General features: G+C 38.2%; 2 protein-coding genes across 2 annotated transcripts; both read left to right on the top strand.

Moving 5' to 3' along the window:
• The first annotated feature begins 330 nt into the window (after positions 1–330).
• Positions 331–8,527, top strand: gnb5a (guanine nucleotide binding protein (G protein), beta 5a). Its single transcript, XM_007235138.4, has 11 exons — positions 331–529; positions 1,513–1,649; positions 2,638–2,679; positions 2,771–2,847; positions 3,005–3,137; positions 3,605–3,748; positions 3,897–3,988; positions 5,035–5,083; positions 5,229–5,325; positions 5,942–6,108; positions 7,357–8,527. Exons 1-11 carry the CDS (start codon positions 418–420, stop codon positions 7,366–7,368), a joined length of 1,062 nt encoding a protein of 353 aa, XP_007235200.2. The 5' UTR covers positions 331–417; the 3' UTR covers positions 7,369–8,527.
• Positions 8,528–11,088: 2,561 nt separating this feature from the next.
• ap4e1 (adaptor related protein complex 4 subunit epsilon 1) lies at positions 11,089–22,606 on the top strand. The gene is made up of 21 exons (XM_007235139.4): positions 11,089–11,428; positions 12,659–12,730; positions 13,022–13,145; positions 13,859–13,932; positions 14,028–14,149; positions 14,258–14,417; positions 14,559–14,725; positions 15,053–15,126; positions 15,218–15,340; positions 15,508–15,617; positions 15,792–15,931; positions 16,115–16,227; positions 16,370–16,488; positions 17,823–18,125; positions 18,262–18,370; positions 18,707–18,845; positions 18,976–19,240; positions 19,432–20,076; positions 20,950–21,140; positions 21,403–21,563; positions 22,132–22,606. Exons 1-21 carry the CDS (start codon positions 11,288–11,290, stop codon positions 22,290–22,292), a joined length of 3,513 nt encoding a protein of 1,170 aa, XP_007235201.3. The 5' UTR covers positions 11,089–11,287; the 3' UTR covers positions 22,293–22,606.
• Positions 22,607–22,771: the final 165 nt, after the last annotated feature.

The following is a 22,771-nucleotide window of genomic DNA, read 5'->3' as shown; positions in this document are numbered from 1 at the left end:
ATCAAATAACACCATTAAATCCTTGAATAAATTACACAATGGCTCTGAGAGCACACACTCCACCCTACACTGGATGTGTATCAGTATAAGCTCTGCCTGCAATGCTCTACTATTGATTCCTGAGCTGCTGAGATCCTGTCAGAGAGCTGTGTAGTCTACACAGCCCTGCTCCTGCTGAACTCCTGAGTCTCTCTGTGGGTCTCTGTGGGCAGAGCAAGCCCTCCCGTTACGTCACGGCAGCTGCGTCAGCTGTTGCCTATCCAGCATCCTTCTCTCTCTCTGTCTCTCTCTCTCCTTCATCTCTCTCTCTCTCTCTCTCTCTCTCTCTCTCTCTCTCTCTCTGTCTCCTTCTCTCACGGAAAAAGAGGAGCCTTCTCTCTCTGCGTGCAGGTGGAGCGCTTTTTTCCAGCGGTGAAAATGGCTGCTCAGGAGGTGCAGCCCAGTGAGACCATAGCCAAGCTGAAGAGCGAGTCTGAGGCTCTGAAGACCAAGCTGGAGGAGGAGAGAGCCAAGCTGCATGATGTGGAGCGTGAGTGTCTTATAGAGAGAGAGGGGGGCCTGGACCACTGCACAGACCTGCTCACACAGATACAGAGAGACACAGCCTGCTGCTGGTGTTGTTGTGTTTCAGGCGGCTGTGTGTGTCTGCGTGTGTATTTCTGTGTGTGTCCTCGTTTACCTGGCAAGGGATGCGGTGGTAGTACATAAATATATAGCTGGGAGAATCCAGATCCAGGTCGTAAAAATGCGCACCGTGATTTCGTTCCTACTGCCTGGGCAGCACCTCTGCAGCCGAGCTGCCCACGCAAGAGGAACGAAATCCCGGAACGGATTTTCATGTCCCGGATCTGGAATGGGACTCTCCATCGCTGTCAACACATGATGGAGGTTTTCTGGGCAATAATCTGCTCTCCGAGCTCCAGGCGCACTCTGTGTGGGTCCGTGACAGGATATCCATCCATCAAACGTCAAGAAAATCGATGATATTAGTGTTTCTAATATTATAAAACACAAAAAAACACTGTTTATACTTAATAACATAACGGGCTAAATATGGTGCAGGAGATTTACTCGATGGCATTAGTGTTTTAATACGATAAACATAAAAACACTGGTTTAAATATGGTAGATGATATTTAATCGATGATATTAGTATTAAGACACAAAAAAACACTAATACTTAATAACATAAGTTAAATATGATGGAGGATTTTTACTCGATGATACTAGTGTTTCTAATATGATGAAACACAAAAGAACAGAGTTTTTACTCGTTATAACATAACGAATAAAATATGGTGGAGGATATTTACGTGATATTAGTGTTTCCAATAGGGTAAAACAAACAAAAAATAATTATATTTAATAATATACTTATAACAAGATAAATATGTGTTTCTAATACAATGAAACAAAAAACACTTTATATTGTTTATAGTGTTTATTTACGTTAATAATGATTAAAATTGAGAACGAACAAGCGAGTCAATGAAACTATGATTCCTCACACAGTTCACCAAGTGGCAGAGAAGGTGGAGCCGCTGGGGCAGTTTGTCATGAAGACCCGGAGAACCCTGAAGGGCCATGGCAATAAAGTGCTCTGTATGGACTGGTGTAAGGACAAGAGGAGGATTGTCAGCTCCTCACAGGTAAACTGACCTTTTTAACCAATTTACTAGTTGTTGTTTTTTTTTAGATAAATTAACGGAGAACTCCGGTGTGAAATGGACTTGAGGTTTAGTGCAACATGATCATAAATATAAAGATTTTCTCGAATAGCCCACCTCTTTTCAACACCAGCATTCCAAAATACAATCTGTTGCAATCTGTGTAAAAATAGTGATTGCATATGTATTTAGGCAATCTGAGTAAAATAGCGATTTCTTGTTACATAGGCAACACTATGCCCCTATCGCTAGCATTGTCAGTTCATACTCGTTATTGTGCTTTGCTTACACCCCAAATCCATATCACACTGTAGTTCTCCTTTAAGCATCATGCTAGGAACTATCCATGGTTCTGAATTTAATTTTATTGAAAAATAGTTCCCCAAAAATAAACTGATCAAGCAATGCAAGGGAAAAGTGAGCATTCCATTAACCAAAGTATTTCCACACAAATAAATTGATTAATGTTGAAAATGATGATTATCTTTTTAGGTCACTGACTATAACCAGCCATGATTTTACCTCATGTGAACTTCCCTGACTGCCTATTAGACATGTTAGTAATTTCTATAAAATTAGAATAAAGCTAATTTGTTGTTACAGCCTACAATACTGAGGCAGGTGCTCAATAAATAGAATGTATTTGCATACCCAAGAAAAGGTGGCTTTGAGTGACAGGCAACACACTGATGTTAATTGATAAGGTGGGAGGCACACCCAGTATATACACTGATAAAACACTGCTAAAAAGCCTCGATGCTGGTTAAAAAATAATTTATTTTTAAAAGAGCTGCTGGTCTTTCAAGGGTTTACATAATTCTGCTGCTTGCAAACAACATAGCAAAAGTATGACTAAACGTGCCTTGATTAGCTATTCCTTTTGATGAGCTATTCCTTTAACAACTCCAGCTCCTGGTCTCAGGGCAGATGTCATTCTTTCCAAAACAACTGTGCTCTTTTTTTCCTCTAGGATGGAAAAGTGATCGTATGGGACGCATTTACAACCAACAAGGTAACCACTCTGTGTTCGGTATTATTAAGGCTTACCCTGCTTACATGTGAAGAGTGATTTTATTATTTTTCTTCTTCTCCTCTATTTGTAGGAACATGCTGTGACCATGCCATGTACGTGGGTGATGGCCTGTGCCTATGCACCATCTGGGTGTGCAGTGGCCTGTGGGTGAGTATCTGTAATACATTCCATCAAATGATTTCTGGAGGTTTACATTTTACCTTATTACAAGCTAGATAACTAAATAAAACGGTTAGGGGTTTAAGAACACAAACAGTGGATTTGTATTCTCTTTTTAACTTGTCATCCTGTATATATCTTTTAGTGGTCTTGACAACAAGTGTTCAGTGTACCCGTTATCTTTGGACAAGAATGAAAACCTGGCAGCTAAGAAGAAGTCAGTGGCCATGCACACCAATTACCTGTCCGCCTGCAGTTTCACCAATTCTGACATGCAGGTGAAGTGAAAAAGCAGAATGGTTTACAAAAATACAATCTAATCATTAATTGTCAGGTTCACATAACACATTTTAGCGCAGATTTTTCAAAAACATTTTATCATACATACTTATTTGTTCTATGAATCAGTGCACAAAGATCTTGTGAGAGCATATTATGTGACTAATAAGCTTAAATAGGATATAGGTATTTACCTGGTATTTACCTAACATATCTATATATATATATATATATATATATATATATATATATATATATATATATATATATATATATATATATATATATTTATATATATATAAAATCTATGAACCTGTTTGTGTGATGCATCAAACTGCTGTGACTGTCTATGAATCAATTGTAACATTCTCTCTCTCTCTCTCTCTCTCTCTCTCTCTCGCTCTCCTTTTTGTGTCAGTAATAGCAGTGGATCTTTACCCAGTCTGTGATTTGATCTGTATTTCAGATTCTGACTTCAAGTGGTGATGGAACCTGTGCGCTGTGGGATGTGGAGAGCGGGCAGCTGCTGCAGAGTTTCCACGGTCATGCTGCTGATGTACTCTGCCTAGACCTCGCCCCCTCTGAAACTGGCAACACCTTCGTTTCTGGGGTTAGCAGAAGCCACAATACAGCAGAAATGCTTCAATCAGCACTCTCTTACTATTTACTCTCTCTCTCCCATTCTCACATTCACACCATACGCGTTGTTATGCTTGTGCATTGACCTGTATTTTCTCATTTCCCCACCTCTCCCTTAGGGCTGTGATAAGAAGGCGAATGTATGGGATATGCGCTCAGGGCAGTGCATCCAGTCATTCGAAACACATGAGTCAGATATTAACAGCGTGCGGTGAGTTCACTGTCCTATTGTGTGACCCCTGAGCTTTTCAGCCCTAAAGAAATAGACAAGTGCTTTCATCCCAATCCCAGTCTGCTACATCACTGGCACAAGAGAAATGGCCATGAATACAAATTTTAACATGCTTAAAAAACTCAGAAAACCTTTTACGATAGAGACACATTTACATTTAGCTTAAATTCACTCACAGGAGAGGAAACGGGCAGGTGCTGAAGGGGCAAATTAAAATCCTTGTTCATTGCAATCAGTCATATTATGAAGTTGCAGCAGATTTTTTCTAAAAAATGCTAAAGTATTCCTTTAATGTCAATGTAAATTTGAAATCATAATGCTTTTTCTTATTGTACTAAGACATATAGATCTGTTATTTGCGAAAAGCTCTAATGTAGCTGATCCTTTACATAATTGTTGTATAGGCCTGTCAAAACAATCTCGTTATCGACACAAACAAAACATGGATGTGACCTTAATAAATATGCTGTAACCATTTGACAGCCAGTATGAATTGCCAAAAACAAATATCACCCAAACTATTATTTATTAAAAGTTCATTACATTAGGGTGTAATTGCTAAATTAAGTTAGTATTTCATCATTTTATCAGTGGCAAAATATCCTAAAATTATTAAAAGTTATCTTTATTAAAAACTTTGTACCTAATATCTTGTATTATCTAACCTTGTAGGTAGTAAGTTTACTAGAAGAACAGAAAATGTAAATTTTAATGGAAGTCAGTGTAAACTGATTCTATTGATTTTGGAGCTCTCTCTTGATGCAAGTTTTGCTAACAACATTTTATAAAAAGAAGTCAAAGTAAGCACACATTATTAGTTTTTGTGTGACAGCGACCTTATGATATGCAAAGAATTATGCTCAATACCAATTAAGCAAATTTCCAATACAAAACAGTTAATTTAGATCATTCAGGATGGTTTAAATGGAGATTTAGAAGGCATTTATGTTTTATTACTTTTGAGGAAAAACAACATAGTCACATGCTAATAAATATATGTTTTTCATATTTTCTTTCTGCTATAGATACTATCCTAGTGGGGATGCTTTTGCTTCTGGCTCTGATGATGCTACTGTAAGTTTTCCAGATTATGTATCTTGTTCTTTAACCTTCAAATTAAAATTAAAATGATTAATAAAAAAATAATAATTCTAAAATTAATTTTAGAAGTCTAGTGAGACAAGACTGCACAACTTCAGCTTTATCAATCTGTTTTTAGTGTCGTCTGTATGATCTGAGGGCAGATAGAGAGGTGGCTATCTATTCCAAGGAAAGCATCATATTCGGAGCTTCCAGTGTAGACTTCTCTATCAGTGGTAAGTGCCTCCACTTCTGTTAATGTTAAGCCATCTGTACACTGTGTTTTTTTTATTTGGTGCATTGTGAAGAGATCAGATTGCACGTTTAAATCGTTTGTTGTGTACAAACAACACCTGCGATTTATTTGCTCACACTGTATGGTCCGACTGAGATGCTAAGACACAGGACTCACACTGAATGTCAAACACTGTCCGTGGGCAGAGCTCTTACAAGCACTTAGTGCAGCAGAATAAATGCAAAATGTTGAGAAAGTGCATAGAAAAAGATTTTCCATATATCCAGATGCAAGATACCCATGTAAGAAAGACTATCACTCCGGGTATCTTTGCAATGAATTTTGGGAAAACAGGTCGTGATGTTAAGAAATCAGCTCGCAAGACAGCTCACATTGTAAAACAAGCAACCAAAATCTCTGGCATGTCAGAAATAATTTCTTCGTGTCCGACTGCTCATTTGGCAAAAATCGCATCTTTATTCATTTGTTGTGTTTGCAGAAAATGAAAATATCTGCTAGTGTCATACCATATATTTGCTGTATCACCCACCCTAATACTATGCAGTTTTTAAGGGTTATTGTCACTAAATAAAATTTAATGTAAATGTGTCTTGCAGGCCGGCTACTCTTTGGTGGCTACAATGACTACACAATCAACGTGTGGGACGTTCTAAAGGGAACACGCGTGTCCATTTTATTTGGACATGAGAACCGAGTCAGTACACTCCGTGTTTCTCCGGACGGGACAGCATTCTGCTCAGGGTCTTGGGACCACACTTTACGGGTAAGAAAATGAAGAGCAAGCATAAAATTCCACATTTTTTACAGCTGTGCACTAAAATGCAATGAATGTAGGAGAGGTATTTACATGACCTCCATTTTTTTTTTAAATGGGTTAGGTAAACTTTTGCATTGGGTTAAGTGATATATTCCTGTCACTTGTTAGGATTTAAAACAACTCTTAGGATCAAACATATTTTAACCTCCTGAGATCCAGACTTTTGTTTGGTGTGCATTTATATTTTTTCCTGTCTATTTTAGATGATAAGGACAAAATTAGTCCAAAAGCAAAATTTTACTCTGTATAGTAAGTAAATAAGCTAGATTCAAACATAAACTTGGATGAGAATTTCTACCTGGTCCATGTTTCTGTCTGTCTGAACTGGCTGAAGACACTTCTGACTGGGATTTGCTTGTTTTCAATCAATTGAATGTAATGTTGTCATGTGACCACTAGACAGTACAGGCAGTGTCTCCAAATGAGGACAAAGCAGAGACTGTAAAAAAGATGGACGCCGTGTTGCCGTTCCCATTTATTCAATGAAAATGAAGCCAAAATCTTCCGCCATGTTGGCGATCCTGATACCCGAGTATGCGCATTAGAGACCAGAGGAGGGAGAAAGACTGTGGATAGAAACCTACTCATTTGAATAACCCCGCCCCTGAGGGCTGCCTCGCGGTCACAGACTGCAGAGCGGAGCTGACGGTCTGTTATTGGTCCCGCCCATAACCAGCCCTTTTACAATAACCACACCTTTTTTGAATAGAGCTGAATAACTTTTTATAAAACGAATTCTGTGGGATATAAAATTTGACAATATAAACAGAGGTTATACCAACTGTTGCATTTAAATAAAGAAGGTAGAATTACAGTTTATTAGAAAAAAAAACGGGATTAAAAGTTGTCTGTTTTGCCATTGAAACCTATGGGGATGAGTGGAGTTACACAGCTTTCTGAAACCGAACAGCAGGGGGTGTCCGACCTGTGGTGACTTCACTTTTGAGAGACAATGCTCTGTCCAGCTATATACAGTCTATGGGACAAAGTAAGTATCAGAAAGGCAATGCCCCTATATGAGGATGCTGGGTCTCAAGAGGTTAAGAAATCATTATCAACAGTACCAACTGGCTGTTCACAAATGTTAACACATTTAAAAAAGAATTTTTTTATTAATGGTTTATCTTAAGTGACCAAAAAAAATCACCATTCATTCTGTTTTGAAAACTAAAAATGTTATTTTTGTTTCTGTAGGTTTGGGCCTGAGTGTTTGTGGAGTCAGTGGGAATGTGATGCCTACTAGGTGCTGTCTGGCTTCACTAGATCAACAACATCAAGGTTCACTAGAACAACTAGAAACTCAACATGAGGGATTCGTGAGAAATGCACAATAGAGTAGAACAGGGTTGAGAGCGACAGTAGTTTATACTCAAACAGATCAGAGCACAAGACTTTTTTATTACAAACTCAGAACCAGGTTTAACAGAACTCAGAAACACTGTCTATATGTCTCAAATGTATACAGCCTACTCTACTCTCCTGGTTCAATTCTACCAATATTTCTGTAATGAAATTTCTGGCTTTCGCCTTATAGAAACCTGTAATCACCCATAGCATCTGTCTTTTTTAAGCCATCCAGCTGAATGACCTCATATTCTGTTAATATACATAATAATTTAATAAACATATCTAAACTTAAACTCTGTTTAATTCACTTTTAACCCTTCTGTTATGGTCCAGTTCAAACTAGTCTTTTGGCAAAAAAAAAAAAATCATTGTGAAGCATGAAACCTTTGCTGCTGGGCTTAATTATTAAAATAAATGTAATACAAATGGAAAATGGCTGATTTAATGTGTTTATATAGGTTTATGTTACACCGATACTGTTCTTGTCATTTTGACCCAGCAATGATACTTAAGGCTTTAAAGGATAAAAACGAAAAATGTGGATGACCTCTCAGGCCAAATTCTATTTATTTATTTATTCGTTTATTTATCAAAAGTAAAGCCTGATCTGGATTGTTAAACATGATTAAACACAGATCAGTTTGATCTGGGAACGTTACTTCTGTTTCTTACAGTTGAACATAACAGGAGGGTTAATAGTGGTTTTAGGAAGCTGGTGTAGTAAGTTAAAGTAATTAACTGTTTCAGAGAGTAGAAGACTAGCATACCAGCCAGTTGAAACTCAGAGAGACTTTTGTGCTGATCGCTACTCTAATATGCAGACAATCCATACTCAGCTGAAATGATACCTTATCATGTGCTCTTTGACATATATTGATCTGGTTGTCATTAAGTGATACTTGCACTATAGGAACAGTTACTACTGTAGCAGAGTGTATATATCATAATACCTGTCCACAATAATAATAGTAAACAAAAATAAATATATCAATAAATAAATGGGTTTTACAAATTGAAATATGAGAAAAAGTGTTCTTTATTACCATTGTCATTGTCTGACACTCATTTATCACTACATCATTGATCAGTTTGATCACAGCAGTTTTGATCAGATATGATGGCTAGTATTGTTGCTGTCCAAAGAAAAACAAGTAACTCCACACTGTGCCAAAATTTCTTGATGAACGGACCAATAGAAATACTTTAAAGTGACCTGAAATAACCTCTTTTTACATGGACTCCATCAACTTCCATTAAAAGTTTAGAATGTTTTTATTCTCTACTGTAAAGTTGCTGTTTTGCTAATACTTGTTTTTCATTGGACAGCGATGATATAATATTTCAACCTGATATTTAAAGATGTATTTCAGTGGATGACTGCATTAAAATATCAGCAATGTATTAAGTTGGCTGTGTTTATAACCCTAAATAGATAAAAGTAAATTGTTTGTTCTTCATGCGTACATAAATCACATTTATAAACTCTAAGCTTTGTGTTGTCATATTCACGTTGAAAATGCATGCTTACCCTACAGAGTTTATACCCCGCTGTGTATAAGGTCACAACTATTACATAGGGCTGAACAGAAAACACAACATTACATACAGTCTAGTGCTGGACAATGTACGGTATTGTTACAGTATCTTCACATAAATCATTTCATTTAAACAAATTAAACCATACGTCATGCTACAGCTTGCTTGATGCAAAATTAAAATTCCCACTTTTCTCTATGTCTGCCTTATATTATTGTTTTACTCCACCTGTCAATACACAGAGTGCATTAATAATTTCATGACATGCTGAATATTTAATTTTATATTAAAGTGTATGTCACAGATCAACAAAATTGCACAATATCAGTTTTTTTCCTCAAATCGTGCAAAATACAATGCAAAATTGAAAATACACCACTATATTCAAATTAATAAGTATAGGAAATGTTTTTCTGGAATTGTTTTAAATTAATTTTGTTGCATTTTCACTTTTTAGAGTATTTTGGTATTTTAGATCTTCGAGTTTATGTTTGTGGTTTCAAATCTTTTTTCACATTCTGCTCTTTTTTTTATTCACTTTCTGATATTTTTTTAAACAGTTCAGGTAAAGGAGTGTGTGTGGTGTGAGCCACGTCTTTACTGGCTTTTGTAATCTGCCCATCACAACGTCCACATAACCCCAGCTCAAGGCAGATGAATGTAGTGTAGTAGCAATGCTCATTCTTTTACAAAAGTGGTCCTCGTGTACCGTCTGTGTGCAGCTAGCTTTTCCCTGATTTCACTATAGGCCGTTCTGATGCTAAATTTTCTGTTAAGAAGTCGATGTACATCCTTCGTGTAATGTTTGGTCATGTAAGTCCCTAAGCAGGTACACTTACTAATATATAAAAGACTAATGATGATCTCTTTGACTGAGCATCATGGCACACTAGCTAACTGAATTTCTTATGAGAGATTTAAAATAAGAAATGATTTAATATCATAACTGTTTAGTGCACCCAATTAAATAAATAACACAAGGCCTCCGCTTTTATTTAACTGGCAAATATTTTCTATCATTTCAAAATGTAGTATTTTCTCTGCAATGAAGAGGAGTATAAACATCCACAACTGCGATTGGCTGGATAGTGTTAGGGGAGCTGGAAACGATCGTTCTGATTGGCTCACTTTATCTGTAGTCAATATCCTATTAAAAGAGATCCGCTGTCTCAGTGCGGGTGCAGCCTGTAACTCTGTTTCAAGGGGAAGTGTTGCACTCGAAAACAAGGGGTAGAGGTAGAAAGGAGAATTGGGCCTGACTCTGAGACCTGTGAGCCTGTGGGTGCAGGCGGGAGGGCAATTAAATTTGCAAGTGTGTTTTTTCCCTAAAGAACACGGAAGCGACTGAGAGAACCTTAATTCTTCCTGCAATAATATAGTTAATTATTTAAAACAGTATAAAACGGATTAACTGAAAAATGTTACAAAGTGTCTTTAAAGCAGGGAATCCTCACAAATGTAAACAGACAGGGGGCGCCAGTACATGTTTTTAAAAACCCTGCTGTAATCAGAATTGCCAGGTTTGCGGTTTTTCCACCAAATTTGGTTTGTTTGAAAATTGAAAATTCAGGGGTGGCAGGATGCGTTTTTTTTTTGGGGGTATACTTTTATATAATTACCATGGCCCCCAAAACACAAAGAAAGTGAGTGTTGCTTTGGATGTTAGGTCAACACGACGGACAAGTGTGTACAAGTCTAGACTATAAGCAATCTTTATAACAATATTTCTTGGAAGATTGGTAACAACAATAAGAACCTTATTGTACTATTAAAACTTTTATAAAATAAACAAAAAACAATAATGATACAATATTATTAATGACTTAAGGATAGATAACAATAATTCCTTATGAACAAAATACTAAGTCGTATACTTATTGTTGTTTTGCCATTTGCTTCAAAAATGTGACAGACATATGTTTGGAGCTAGTTTAAGCTTCTGAGGGGCGGGTTTTAGACTGACTTTGGGTTGGATATTTTTGTTGGAGCTGGCAACCCTGGTGTAGTGCCGCAGGAGCCCAGTGTGTGGCGATACTGAGCTGTGTGAGTTCAGCTCCCCACAGAAGAAGCAGTGCGTGAGTATGGCTGACAGTAGCGGCGGTTACTTAGCTGTGTAGTGAAGACTGTAAACACGGCTGTTTGTGTGGAGTGTGCTGGAGCTCTCTGGAGTTCTCTGGAGCTGTCTGTCAGCGCTGTGTTGGAGGAACAGGGCTGTTAATGGTGAGAGAGTCTGTGAGCTGAGATGAGTGATGTTGTAGAGAAAACACTCACAGCTCTGCCGGCTCTGCTGGCGCTGGACTCTCAGCCCGGGGCCGCTAAACTCTCCTCCACCTCCAAACTGGGACATTTAATCCGGAGTATCACTGAACTCTCCTCCAAACATGTGAGTATTTACACACACCGCGCTGCTGCTGCTGCTGTCAGCGTGTTTTTACCGCAGGCTCGTATGCAGACAGCCTGCTTAAACCGCCAGCGTTCTCGGGTTTCAGGTGGGCTTGAGCTCTGGGTGGGTGTAAACATGTTTTCATTGGAACCCATTTGGGCTTCCCAAAATCTACAACAGTACCGTACAGTACCATTCCAAAGTCTGGACACACCTCTTCTCGTTCAATGTGTTTCTTTTCTTGTATGTTATTTTTTAACAATGTGTCACTGAATATATTAAACCTTTAAAAAAACACACGTGGAATTATTTTGTAAAAACAAAAAAGTGTTAAATAACCCGGAATATTTTGTATTTAGTCGTCACGTTTAGCTTTGAGGACAGGTTTGCACACTCTTGCTATTTTAATCTCAGTGTCTATATGAGATAAAATCACCTGGAATAGTTTTCTCAGCATGAATGAACTTGAATGAGTTCCTGGAGGTGCTGAACAATAGCTGCTGCTTTTCACCTCAAGTCACTGTCTCAGTTGGTCAGGTTTAGGTCAGGGGATTGTGGAAGGCAAACACTTGTTTTGTGCCCCTTAATTGTTTTCATGTATTTAATATTAATCTACAATTTAGAAAATAAATTAAAGTAGTAAATAAAGAGAAATACTGAATTAGAAGGTGTGTACAAACGTTTTACTGGTACTGTTTGCAACTGCCATAATGGAATCTGTTAACAAAATTTCCTAATAAGGCTACTCATACATGCAAACACAAAACTTTAATTTTATTCCAACAACTCCTTCTTGAGTTACATACTGCTTGTTTGCTTGTTTTGCAATTAATGTTCCTGTAATCCAGTGTTTCTTAAAGACAGTCCTTGCACCCCACTGCCTTGCACATTTAGTGCTTTTCCTGCACTAATCAGTTAATTATCCAAAAATAATATTGATCATTTTAGAGTAGCAGGTATGTTAAAGTATCCTCAAATATGTAAAGGGCAGGGGTGCACCAGGACAAGGTTTAAAAAATCCTGCTGTAATTCCCTAAAACATCTTCATTATAGTATAGTGTCACTGGAGACAAGTAGTTTTAACCCCTTCTGGTCTTATCACATACATGGGGGCCAACAAGAAACCGGTGGACCAAGTTGGGCTACAAATACAGGCCTTACATGGCTTACATGGGCATATTATGTGGAGTTACCTTTAGCCACCCTTCAGTCTCTGTTTTATTTTTTTAGGAAGAGGAGAAGCTTATCAGTAAAGAACTTGCTGCTATTAAAGATCAGATTTCGTCACCCAATACGACCATGGTGAGTCTCAGTACACATTGACCACGTATCTGTTGTGATACTAAAGGTGATGCTCAAGTGATGAGGTGTTTTCTTTCATTTATTCTGCTTCAGAGCTATTTTAGTCTAACCATGTACCCCCTAATAAAACCTAACTACGGAAATGCTAGTTGATGTGTAGAATATGGGTAATTTTTGAAAAATGATTTGTTAATGACTTTCTCTGTAGTACTAGATGACCATAATGAATCCTAATAGTGTTTAATGCTGTCACTAACACCAACGCTGCACTGTACATAACTATGTTTTCAGAGACAGATGAGGGAGCTCATGGTGAGAGCCATGTACTGTGAGATGCTTGGATATGAAGCTGATTTTGTGTACATCCATGCTATCAAACTTGCTCAACAAGGCACAGTACTTGAGAAAAGAGTTGGTATGTACAATAATTGACCTGCTCTTGATTCATTACAATTATGGTCCTGAAGATCAAGTACCCTGAAATTTCAGGTCCAGACAAAAAACTACTCTATTCCACTGCATGGTAGCTACAATACTTGATTGGGCTTGATTTTACTTGCTTTTTGGTAGCTGAAACCTGGTTTATTCTCCACTGTCACAGCTCCAAAATGTAGCTGTGATGTTTCTGCTATTGCTGGATTCTTATGATGGCCAATAATCCAATTAACATTTGTACCTCTTCAAAAGACATTAGCGTAATTTGAGTGACAACTTATAAAATGTGTTCTCTTCTGTAGCTGGGAAATTTTACAAATGATACATTTTTACTGGATGTATGAATTGGATTGTGTTGCAAAGAGTGACAATTCTCTCTGGCCAACCAGAGCTTTGCAAGGTTTACATAACTCATTTTAGTCCTAACTCTGCTCACTTGCAACATTGTTTAAAAAGTATCTGGTTAACTGTACCAGGTGCTAACTTATGGAATCTAATGGAAAAGCCAAAAAGCTAAGTTAATCTAAGATAAGTCAAGTAGTGTAGGTACCGTCCATTTAAAATCTGGAACTGGAGTGTATTAGAATAAGAACTAAACTTTTTGTATGGTGAAAGATTACCAAGATAAAGATTTAGCTCACTTGCTGTAGTTCATTTTTCATAATCATGTTCGTTTACCTTATGCAACTTCAGGTTACCTTGCAGTGTCATTGTTTCTTAACGAGAGCCATGAACTGCTTTTGCTGCTGGTTAATACAGTATTAAAGGTATGGTAAATTACATTAATTCGATTGATTACTCTCCATTCTGTCACTACTTTACCAAATACATATGTTCTTAATTCAAAATACATAATTTACAGGATCTTCAAAGCACCAACCTCATTGAGGTTTGCATGGCTCTGACTGTTGTTAGTCAAATATTTCCCAAAGACATGATACCAGCCATTTTGCCACTGGTAGAGGAGAAGCTTTCACATCCAAAGTAAGTTTGATACACACACACATCCAGAAATGAGCCATGAACCCAGTGATAATGTGATCTACCCCTGCCTATTTTTTTTAAAGAGCCATTGTGTTTTTTCTGTTTCAGGGAAATTATAAGGCGAAAAGCTGTGCTCGCTTTGTATAAGTTCTACCTAATAGCTCCAAATCAGGTGCAGCATATTCATGGCAAATTCCGGAAAGCCTTATGTGACAAAGACCCTGGAGTCATGACCTCATCCTTACTCATCTACCAACAGTTGATAAAGGTTACTCGCTTCAAATTGTTCTGTCTCCAAAGTTGCCTAAAAACTTGAACTGTTAACATGTGATGTTACTCTAAATTTAAAAATTGTATTGTTATATTCGTCAGATTTGCTCCAGAAAAAGTAACAACTCTGTCTTTTCAGGAGAGCCCTGCCAGCTACAAGGATCTGACGGGCAGCTTTGTGACCATCCTGAGGCAGGTGGTTGGAGGGAAGCTGCCCCTGGACTTTAATTTCCACAGTGTGCCGGCTCCATGGCTTCAGATCCAGCTGCTACGCATCCTCTCACTGCTTGGGAGAGAAGACCAGAGGTATCTGTTTCTGACATACACGGCCCAGTAACTCATTAACCAAATAGGATGATCAGTAATTTATAGCCTGAATATGCTGACCAATAGTCTCACAATTCCTTTATAGTCAAAGAAGCATTACACTCAACACACTCTCTTTCTCTTTCTCTCTTTGTATGTTAAGAGGTTATTTATGCCAAATGCCTTTAAGAAACAAGGCCCTGATCAGTAGTTTAAGAGATACTTTACAGAAGCTTATCAGTGACACACATGATCAGTTAAGCTCTGTAACAACTTAATCTGGCTGAACATTGTTTGTTGTTTAACGATGCTCTTTGCACTCTGCAGCACCAGCGAGCTGATGTATGAAGTCTTGGATGAATCCTTGCGAAGAGCAGAAATGAACCACAATATTACTTATGGTGAGTCAGCCTGAAATGTGTAGGAGTGTAAATATAATGAATCTTCTTCTGTAATGTATGTGATTTTATTTTGACTGTTCTATATTTACAGCTATTCTGTATGAGTGTGTCAAAGCTATCTATACAATACACCCAAAAGCTGATCTGCTGGAAAAGGCTGCAAGATGTATTGGGAACTTTGTGCTGTCTCCAAAGATCAACCTTAAGTATCTAGGTAAAGATGCTACCTCTATCTTTTTATTAAAACCAGACAATGTTTTATTTTTTTTATTATTACTTGGTACAGGAGATATACAAAACAGAGACCAACAAAATAGTGAACTGTTTGTTTCCCACTGTAAGTAAAAAATAACTCACTTTTTCTCTATCTGGATGGTTTAGGCTTGAAAGCTCTAACATATGTTGTTCAGCATGATGCCAACCTCGCCCTGCAGCACCAGATGACGATTATAGAATGTTTGGACCACTCAGATCTCATCATTAAGAGAGAGGTGAGGAAGGCTTGCCTTTGGGACCATTTAACTAAATACCTCAAACTGGCTCTTTTTCAAAGGTGTATGATCAGTTGCCTAATTTAACAGTTTGTACATAAAAATTAAATAGCGTTATGGGATTTGCTTCAATTACATTTCTTTCTCTTTCTCCTCCCTATCCTTCTCTCTCAGACCCTAGAGCTGCTTTTCAGGATCACTAATGCACAGAATGTCACTGTGATCGTGGACAAAATGTTGGGGTTTTTAAAACTCTGTAACGATGACTACACCATTATTGATCTTGTTGGGAAAGTGGCTGACTTGGCTGAAAAATATCCTTTAATTGTTTCCTAACATCAATTTTTTAATCATCATTATACATAGATATACAGTGGTTAAGCATTATTTATTACAGTATTGTCTAAGAGCTTCATCTATGACCATAAAAGAGTACTATAGGTCACAAATGTAATCTGTGGATCTGACATTGTTATGTTCCTATAAAAGCCTTGAACGTATGCTCCAGACAACGAGTGGTTTATTCAGACTATGAACGTGGTTTTCTCTCTTGGTGGGGACCTCATGCAGCCGGACATTCCCAACAATTTCCTCAGACTGCTTGCTGAGGGTAAGATAAAAGAATAATACTAGGTTTTATGTAAAATAATGATTTTAATGAGAAATTTACATTTTTTTTACCCATCAAATTTCATCTTTAAATTTAACAGTTATTTTGTTTGATTGTCTGTGTCTTTGTCTGTGCGTGTCAGGATCAGATAATGAAGAAGATGACAAGCATCTGAAGCTGTATACAGTGGACTCTTATCTAACTGTGTTAAAGGGGGACTGCTCCCGTCTCCCCCAGCGCTTCCTACAGGTCGTCAGCTGGGTGAGTATGCACATGCACCACATCCCTTTATTGCTGCATATTGCTCCCACTTTAGCTCCACTCTAATAATTAGCTTGTAGTTAGAGAGCTTTAGAGTTGCTTATGGTAATTTTCCTTGTCCTTAATTAACATGTGATCTAACATCATGTACATTGATAGTAAGACCATGATGCAATGTTTGTAAACATAGTCCCACCATGTATACAGTCTCAGACGTAATTGGACAAATTAAAAGGAGTCTGCATATAAGAATGTAAATGTTTGTACTTAAAGACTGAAGTTTGGGACCCACTAACATCACCAAATGTTGGGTTTCCTTTAATGAGATGCTTTACTGGGCTTTTACTGCAGTCACCTTTAGTTGTTTCTTGTTTGTGACTCTTTTTTTGCCTTCAGTTTAGCCTTCAGAATGTGAAAAGCATGCTCAGTTGAGTTAGGGTTAGGTGGCATTGCATTTATTTGCCTCAAAAAACTGTACTGTAGAGTGCCACCTTACATAAATCTTCAGAATTTTCCTGCTATTTCTGTCAGCAGCCAGATTACCCGGTTACATTAGTGGCCATATAAGCTCACGCCATAACATTGCCTCCATTATATTTGCCTGATGATGTGGTATGCCATACCTAATTAGTTCATCTTAGTTTTTATTTGTACAGCTTCAGACCTTTTATCACCTGAATTTGTCACAAAATCAGCCTGGACATGTTGTCCAGTCAGTTGTCCAGTTAATTTTGAACATGTAAAAATGGAGGGACTATTTAAAATGGGCATTAATTCCTATAAGCTTAATGCTATAAACTTTCAAAATTCACAGAATTATACAGAGGTAACTTCAGTTCTGAAGGGCCAATCTTTAGCAACATTTGCTAGTTACCGTACCACACCTGATTAAACTCAACAATATATTTTCCGGCAAAGTGGGTATGTATGATCAGGGCACATTCAAAACTTTGCTGGAGACTCACCCTCCAGGACAGATGTTGTGCACCCCTGCATCAAATGGACAAATGTACTGGGACCCCTGCAGCTGTCACATCCTGCATTTGATGGAGTAACTATCTCCACTGTCCAGGGAAGTCTTTCTACTAGATTTTAAAGGATTGTTCTAAAGATTTAATTGCATTTAGCAGAAACACTGATAGTGGGGTTAGGATTTTGGATGATCACCTCCCCATCTCACCCCAACAGCCTAACTCATCCAAAATGTATTGGATGACTTAACGTCATTCTTTTTTTCTTCTTCAGAGAGTCCTATTCTATTGGCATTACTTCCACAGGAACTAGGTAAGCTGTGTGTGCTGTGTTTTAAATATTGATGCAACGTTTTTAATTAGGTTCTGGGAGAGTACTCCTGCTTAAAAGAGGATGAGGACCAGCGGGAAGTGATCAGCTTGCTGAACAAGCTGCTGGAGCAGAGAGGAGTGAGCTCAGAGACCAGGAGCTGGGTGTTGTCTGCCCTCACCAAGCTGTGTGTGGGCCCAGGATGTGCAGATCTGGCATTGGAGCTGGCTGACAGCCTGTCCTCCTCTCTAGACACAGTGCTCCGCCAACAGGCCCATGAGCTGCGCCTCCTCAGTCAGGACTCACAGCTCCATGCTCGGGTACTACCTCGCCCTGCTCCCTTGGACAATCTGGAGGTGAATTTACTTGGTTCCATAACATCCTGTTTATAAGTGATGTAAACCATTACAAAGTTTTAAGCAGTAATTTATGCATTTCTTAGATTTTATTTTTATTTTGTGTGTGTGTGTTTGTGTTTGTGTGTGTGTGCAGGTGGACTCATCCCTCTCCTTCCTGGATGGATTTGTGTCTGATGCTCTAGCAGCTGGAGCTGCACCATATAAACCACCCCACCAGAGACATGAGGAGAATCAACAGAGAGGTATGTTCATTTGGTGTCCATTAGTTTTGCTTTATTATTGTCCTGGTAGCTGTCAATATAGATTATTATATTAATGTAGTATTTGTTTACAGAAGTTGTAGGAAGAGCAGCATGGGGAAAATCATTTTTAAAAAGATTATGTCGCATGCTACTGTGAGCCTAGGTAGAAAATCCCGCTTTATTGCTTGAGAAATTGAAACTTAATCCACTTGCATTTGCACTACAACTAAATAAAACATTTGTAGTGGACTGTAAATGCTGTAAAAAAAATAATTTAAAAACCATACATTTTATGTAAATCATTTGTTGGGCCTGTTCCTCTGTGTTTCTCATTAGCTCTGAGTTTGGAACCATATGGACTCTCTCTGCCGGTGAGCCTGTCTTCCTGCACTCTTACAGACAGACAGTCTCCCACTCTCTTCTCTGTGAGTTCCGGCCTCTCCGGTAACAGCACTGAACCAACCCACAGAACAGGGTGTGTAACATTCCAACAGAATCAAAATCACAATGTCTTTTGTTATTAATTAGTTATTATTGTCACTGCAAATTATTATTTCTGCAGTTGTTTATATTATTGTGATGATGAAAGTCAAATGTGTTTACAGTGCAAATACGCTTATGCTGGAGGGTGTGAAGAGAGTCTGGGGGAAAGAAGGGTACCTACCTCAGAAAGAGCCTTCAGGAACGCGAGTGTCAGTGGAAGAGCCCAGCGATGTAGTTCAGTCTCCTCACCAGCAAGGGACAGCAGAAACTTTAACGACGCAGCCTGAAACTGAGCCTGAACCAGAGCCTGCACAGCTGGACCAGGAGAAACAGCAGCTGGCTTCATCACTGTTTGTTGGACTGGGCTCTCAGAACTCTATGTCTTTGGTGAGTTTGTTGTTAACATCTGAAATATGACTTAATTGACTGTTTTCACTTAAAGAAATTATAAGGTAGGTTTAGAATGAAAATTTGTCGGTTTGAATAAATGGCTTTAAAAAGACAAGTAATTAAAAAGTAACAGAATGTAATTAGATTACTTTATTACAAAATAATCTCTCTCTCTCTCTTTCTCACAGTTAGGGAAAACTGAGGCTGCAGCTCCACGATTCAGAAGAAAGGGCCGTCATCATGAGTCGGCATCATCATCATCATCATCAGGCGCCAGTGAGATGTCTTCCAATTCCTCCCATTCATCCCACCACACAGCAGACAGCTTTTTGTATGGTGGCCTGCTAGAAGAGGAGCCAGCTACACCCATACAAAGCTTGTACCATACCCTAAAGTCCACCACGGCCAATGGCAGCCTTGACTCCAGGCAGCATAGCCGGCCAGCCAGTGGTATGGGTGAAAACGAGGGTCGTGACATTGTCAGTGTAAAAGAGGACAAGCAGTCAAACTCCTCACAAATTTTAGGAAGTGACATGGTAATTGTAAGACCCAGCAAAATGGCAGAAGAAGCTGTAGTGCCACCTCAAAACAGCAGCAGACCACTGCCGTCCACATCATCCCACAGTTCTGACTATATGATTCTACAGTTACCATCTGAGTTGCAAGGACTGCCACACTCCGACATCGTGAAGATGACTGCTGACTCCCACCTGTCTGTGTCTTGTTGTCGTGTCTTCAGAGAAGACGCATTGCTACTTGTGTTCCTCCTCTCCAACCCCACAGAGACAGCTCTCCGAGATATAGCAGTTGAGCTCAGCTGTAAGGAGCTGGAGGTATGCTTAGAGACTTGAAATGATCAGTCATGCCTTGGATCAGTTCCATATTTTTTAAACAGTGTTGCTTATTGTTTTAAATCTTATCTGTGAATAAAATATTTGTAACGTTTAAGATTACCATTTAGAATAGTGTAAGAGATGTCTCAGTTTGTCTGAGTACTTAGAAGTTGCCCAATAACTGTCATTTTTTTTTTTTTATTGGATTGTTCATATTTACACTAACATGCCAAAAGTCAGGAATTAGTATTGTGGCCAGAGATTTTGCCATGCCCACTTTTAAAAATTGAAAGTGGATGCTACTAGGAGTCCCTTGTCTGTCTGCACATATAATTCTAGCCAGATGCTGCCGGTCATGATCATTCCCATCACTGTCCCACCTAAGTCTCATCCACTATCCAGGCCTTGCTTGAACTCGCTGTTTTTTTTTTTGAGCCTCACTCATAAGCTAACACCTCACCGTTTATATAAGTGTGGGTATTTTCCTGGGTAGGTTCCTGAGGTTACACCTAATTATAAGTACTTCTCTCATATGACTTTTGGCATGTCTGTATATGTATTGCATTACCAGATACTGTCTTGACTTTTTTTTAGCCATACTGTATGTCCTATAGTGTGGCTATTATTAAGATATTAATGGTAAAAATAAAAATATTTAGATTTAGTAGACATTTAAGCTCATCTAAGTACTTAAATGTTTTTTTTACATTTATACGCAGTATAGCCACACAGTTTGGGTAAAATGTGCTGCTAATAAATGATTACAGTGATGTTACTTGTGATTGTACACCTGATTGTAAGAACCATCTAAAACACTAAACATGCCATTTTACATGTCTCTTTTGCACTTTTTTTTACCCTTTCATCCCCTAGACTGCAAGTCTAAAAGGAAATGTGATTGAGTGTCTGGACGGCAGGAATTCATCCGTGTGTCGCTACACTCTGCTGATGCAGAGACCTCACACTCAGGTGGTTTTCACTGGATTCGTCACATATCAAACACAGCCTGGACACACACACACCCTGCCCTTCTCTGGCAACCTCTCCACAGCTGACTTTATCAGGTATTGACTAAAAGGACCAGAGCTCTGCCTGAAATAAACTGAATATCTGATTATATTTAACCAGTGATTGATGACAGAGAAAGTCAAATTCTTTTGCTTATTCTTGTTCAATAGCCAGCCATAATAAAAGTTGTTCATACGCTTTATTTATACTTTTATTTTGTACTTTTTAAAATGTCAAAAAGAAGGAGCTAATGTAGAGTTAAGCAGATTGGAACTAAGGTTTAAATGTGTTTTATGTGTGTGTTTCTTTTACCCACAGGCCCCTGGTGCTAAGCACAGAGGAATATGGAAAATTGTGGTTGTCATTCTCTAATGATGTGAAAAAGAACTTACCTCTCTTAACAAATACTGGAGATTCTCTCTTAGCCACCCTGAATGCTTTGAAAGACAGCCTTCAGCTACATATAGTAGACATCATTGGTAAGAACCGTTGTACTCCATCCAACCATAATTAGAAGTTCACTGATGATTTTTTTACACATGCGTTTTTGGATAAGCTGAGAGTTCCAGAGATTAACATAATTTTTTTATGATAAAACATTTTTAAGCTTTCATTTATTTAACCAGTTATTACAACTCACTTTTTGCATGATTTTTTATTTCAAACATATAGGGTTAAATAGCTCTGTTTTCTGTTATTTTCACATGTAGTAAATGCTCAGCATAAAAAACATGGGATGGGTGGGGAGTGGCCAGCAACAGCTTATTTACATAAACATAACGGAGCCCTTAAATGGCTTATACTGAAAAGGACCGAAGTTTGCAAGAATAGAACTGGCGAGATCTCTTTATGTGAGGTTCATTCTGTGCAAAAAACTTCATGAGCATGTTTTGTATAGCCCACATTCTTTAAAAAGAGGAATATGATGCTCCCTTTAAGTTACTTTTTTTTTAGATAAACATATGTTTATTGATTTGATGATTTAATGTTTATTTGAGAGTATAATGTATGTATGGTTGAATTCATTAATGTCTTCTCACCTCTCAGGGTCCGAGGGTATTGTGGCCTGTCGTCTGCTCAGTGGCGCCCCCTGTCTGATGCACTGTCGTGTGAATGATGCATCTCTGGCTGTGTGGATGCGCTCTCCCCTGTCTTCTCTCTCTGACTGTGTACTGTATCACTGCCAGAGAGTGCTAGAAGAACTTTGAGATTCTGGAATTTGGTGGCTCATCTGCCTGCTGCAATGTCTTACAATCTTCTTTCTGCCAAGGATATGAACTCTCAGCCACTGTTGTGAAGGAGGAGCCTGTCTGTGTTTCCAATGCAGACCTTAAAATCTTCTCTAAAAACCTGATTGTAAAGCAACGTGTGTACTGTCCCTCTCTAATTCACTTCTTTACCATCTAAATGATTGATCACTATCCGAATGGCGTTTTGTCTCTCTAATTTAACTCAAATGCTGGACAACACTGTTGACACGTTAACAGATATGTGCATATAAAATATATATTTATTGATTTTATATTTTTGATCTTTTTGTTTTTTAGTTAATTCCTTTTTCAGTTGTATTGTTTTAGTGCCTGCTGTTAATATGACAAACTAAATTCACCAGTGTTTATTTTTGATACTCTTTTATTTTCAGCAACATTTGTTGAGAGGCTGTGTCTTCTGTTAAAGCTGTTGTGAG

This window comes from Astyanax mexicanus, chromosome 2, assembly GCF_023375975.1.
Source record: "Astyanax mexicanus isolate ESR-SI-001 chromosome 2, AstMex3_surface, whole genome shotgun sequence".
Taxonomy (NCBI): Eukaryota; Metazoa; Chordata; class Actinopteri; order Characiformes; family Acestrorhamphidae; genus Astyanax; species Astyanax mexicanus.
The sequence above is the reverse complement of the archived record's forward strand: the minus strand, read 5'-3'. Positions and strand labels throughout refer to the sequence as shown.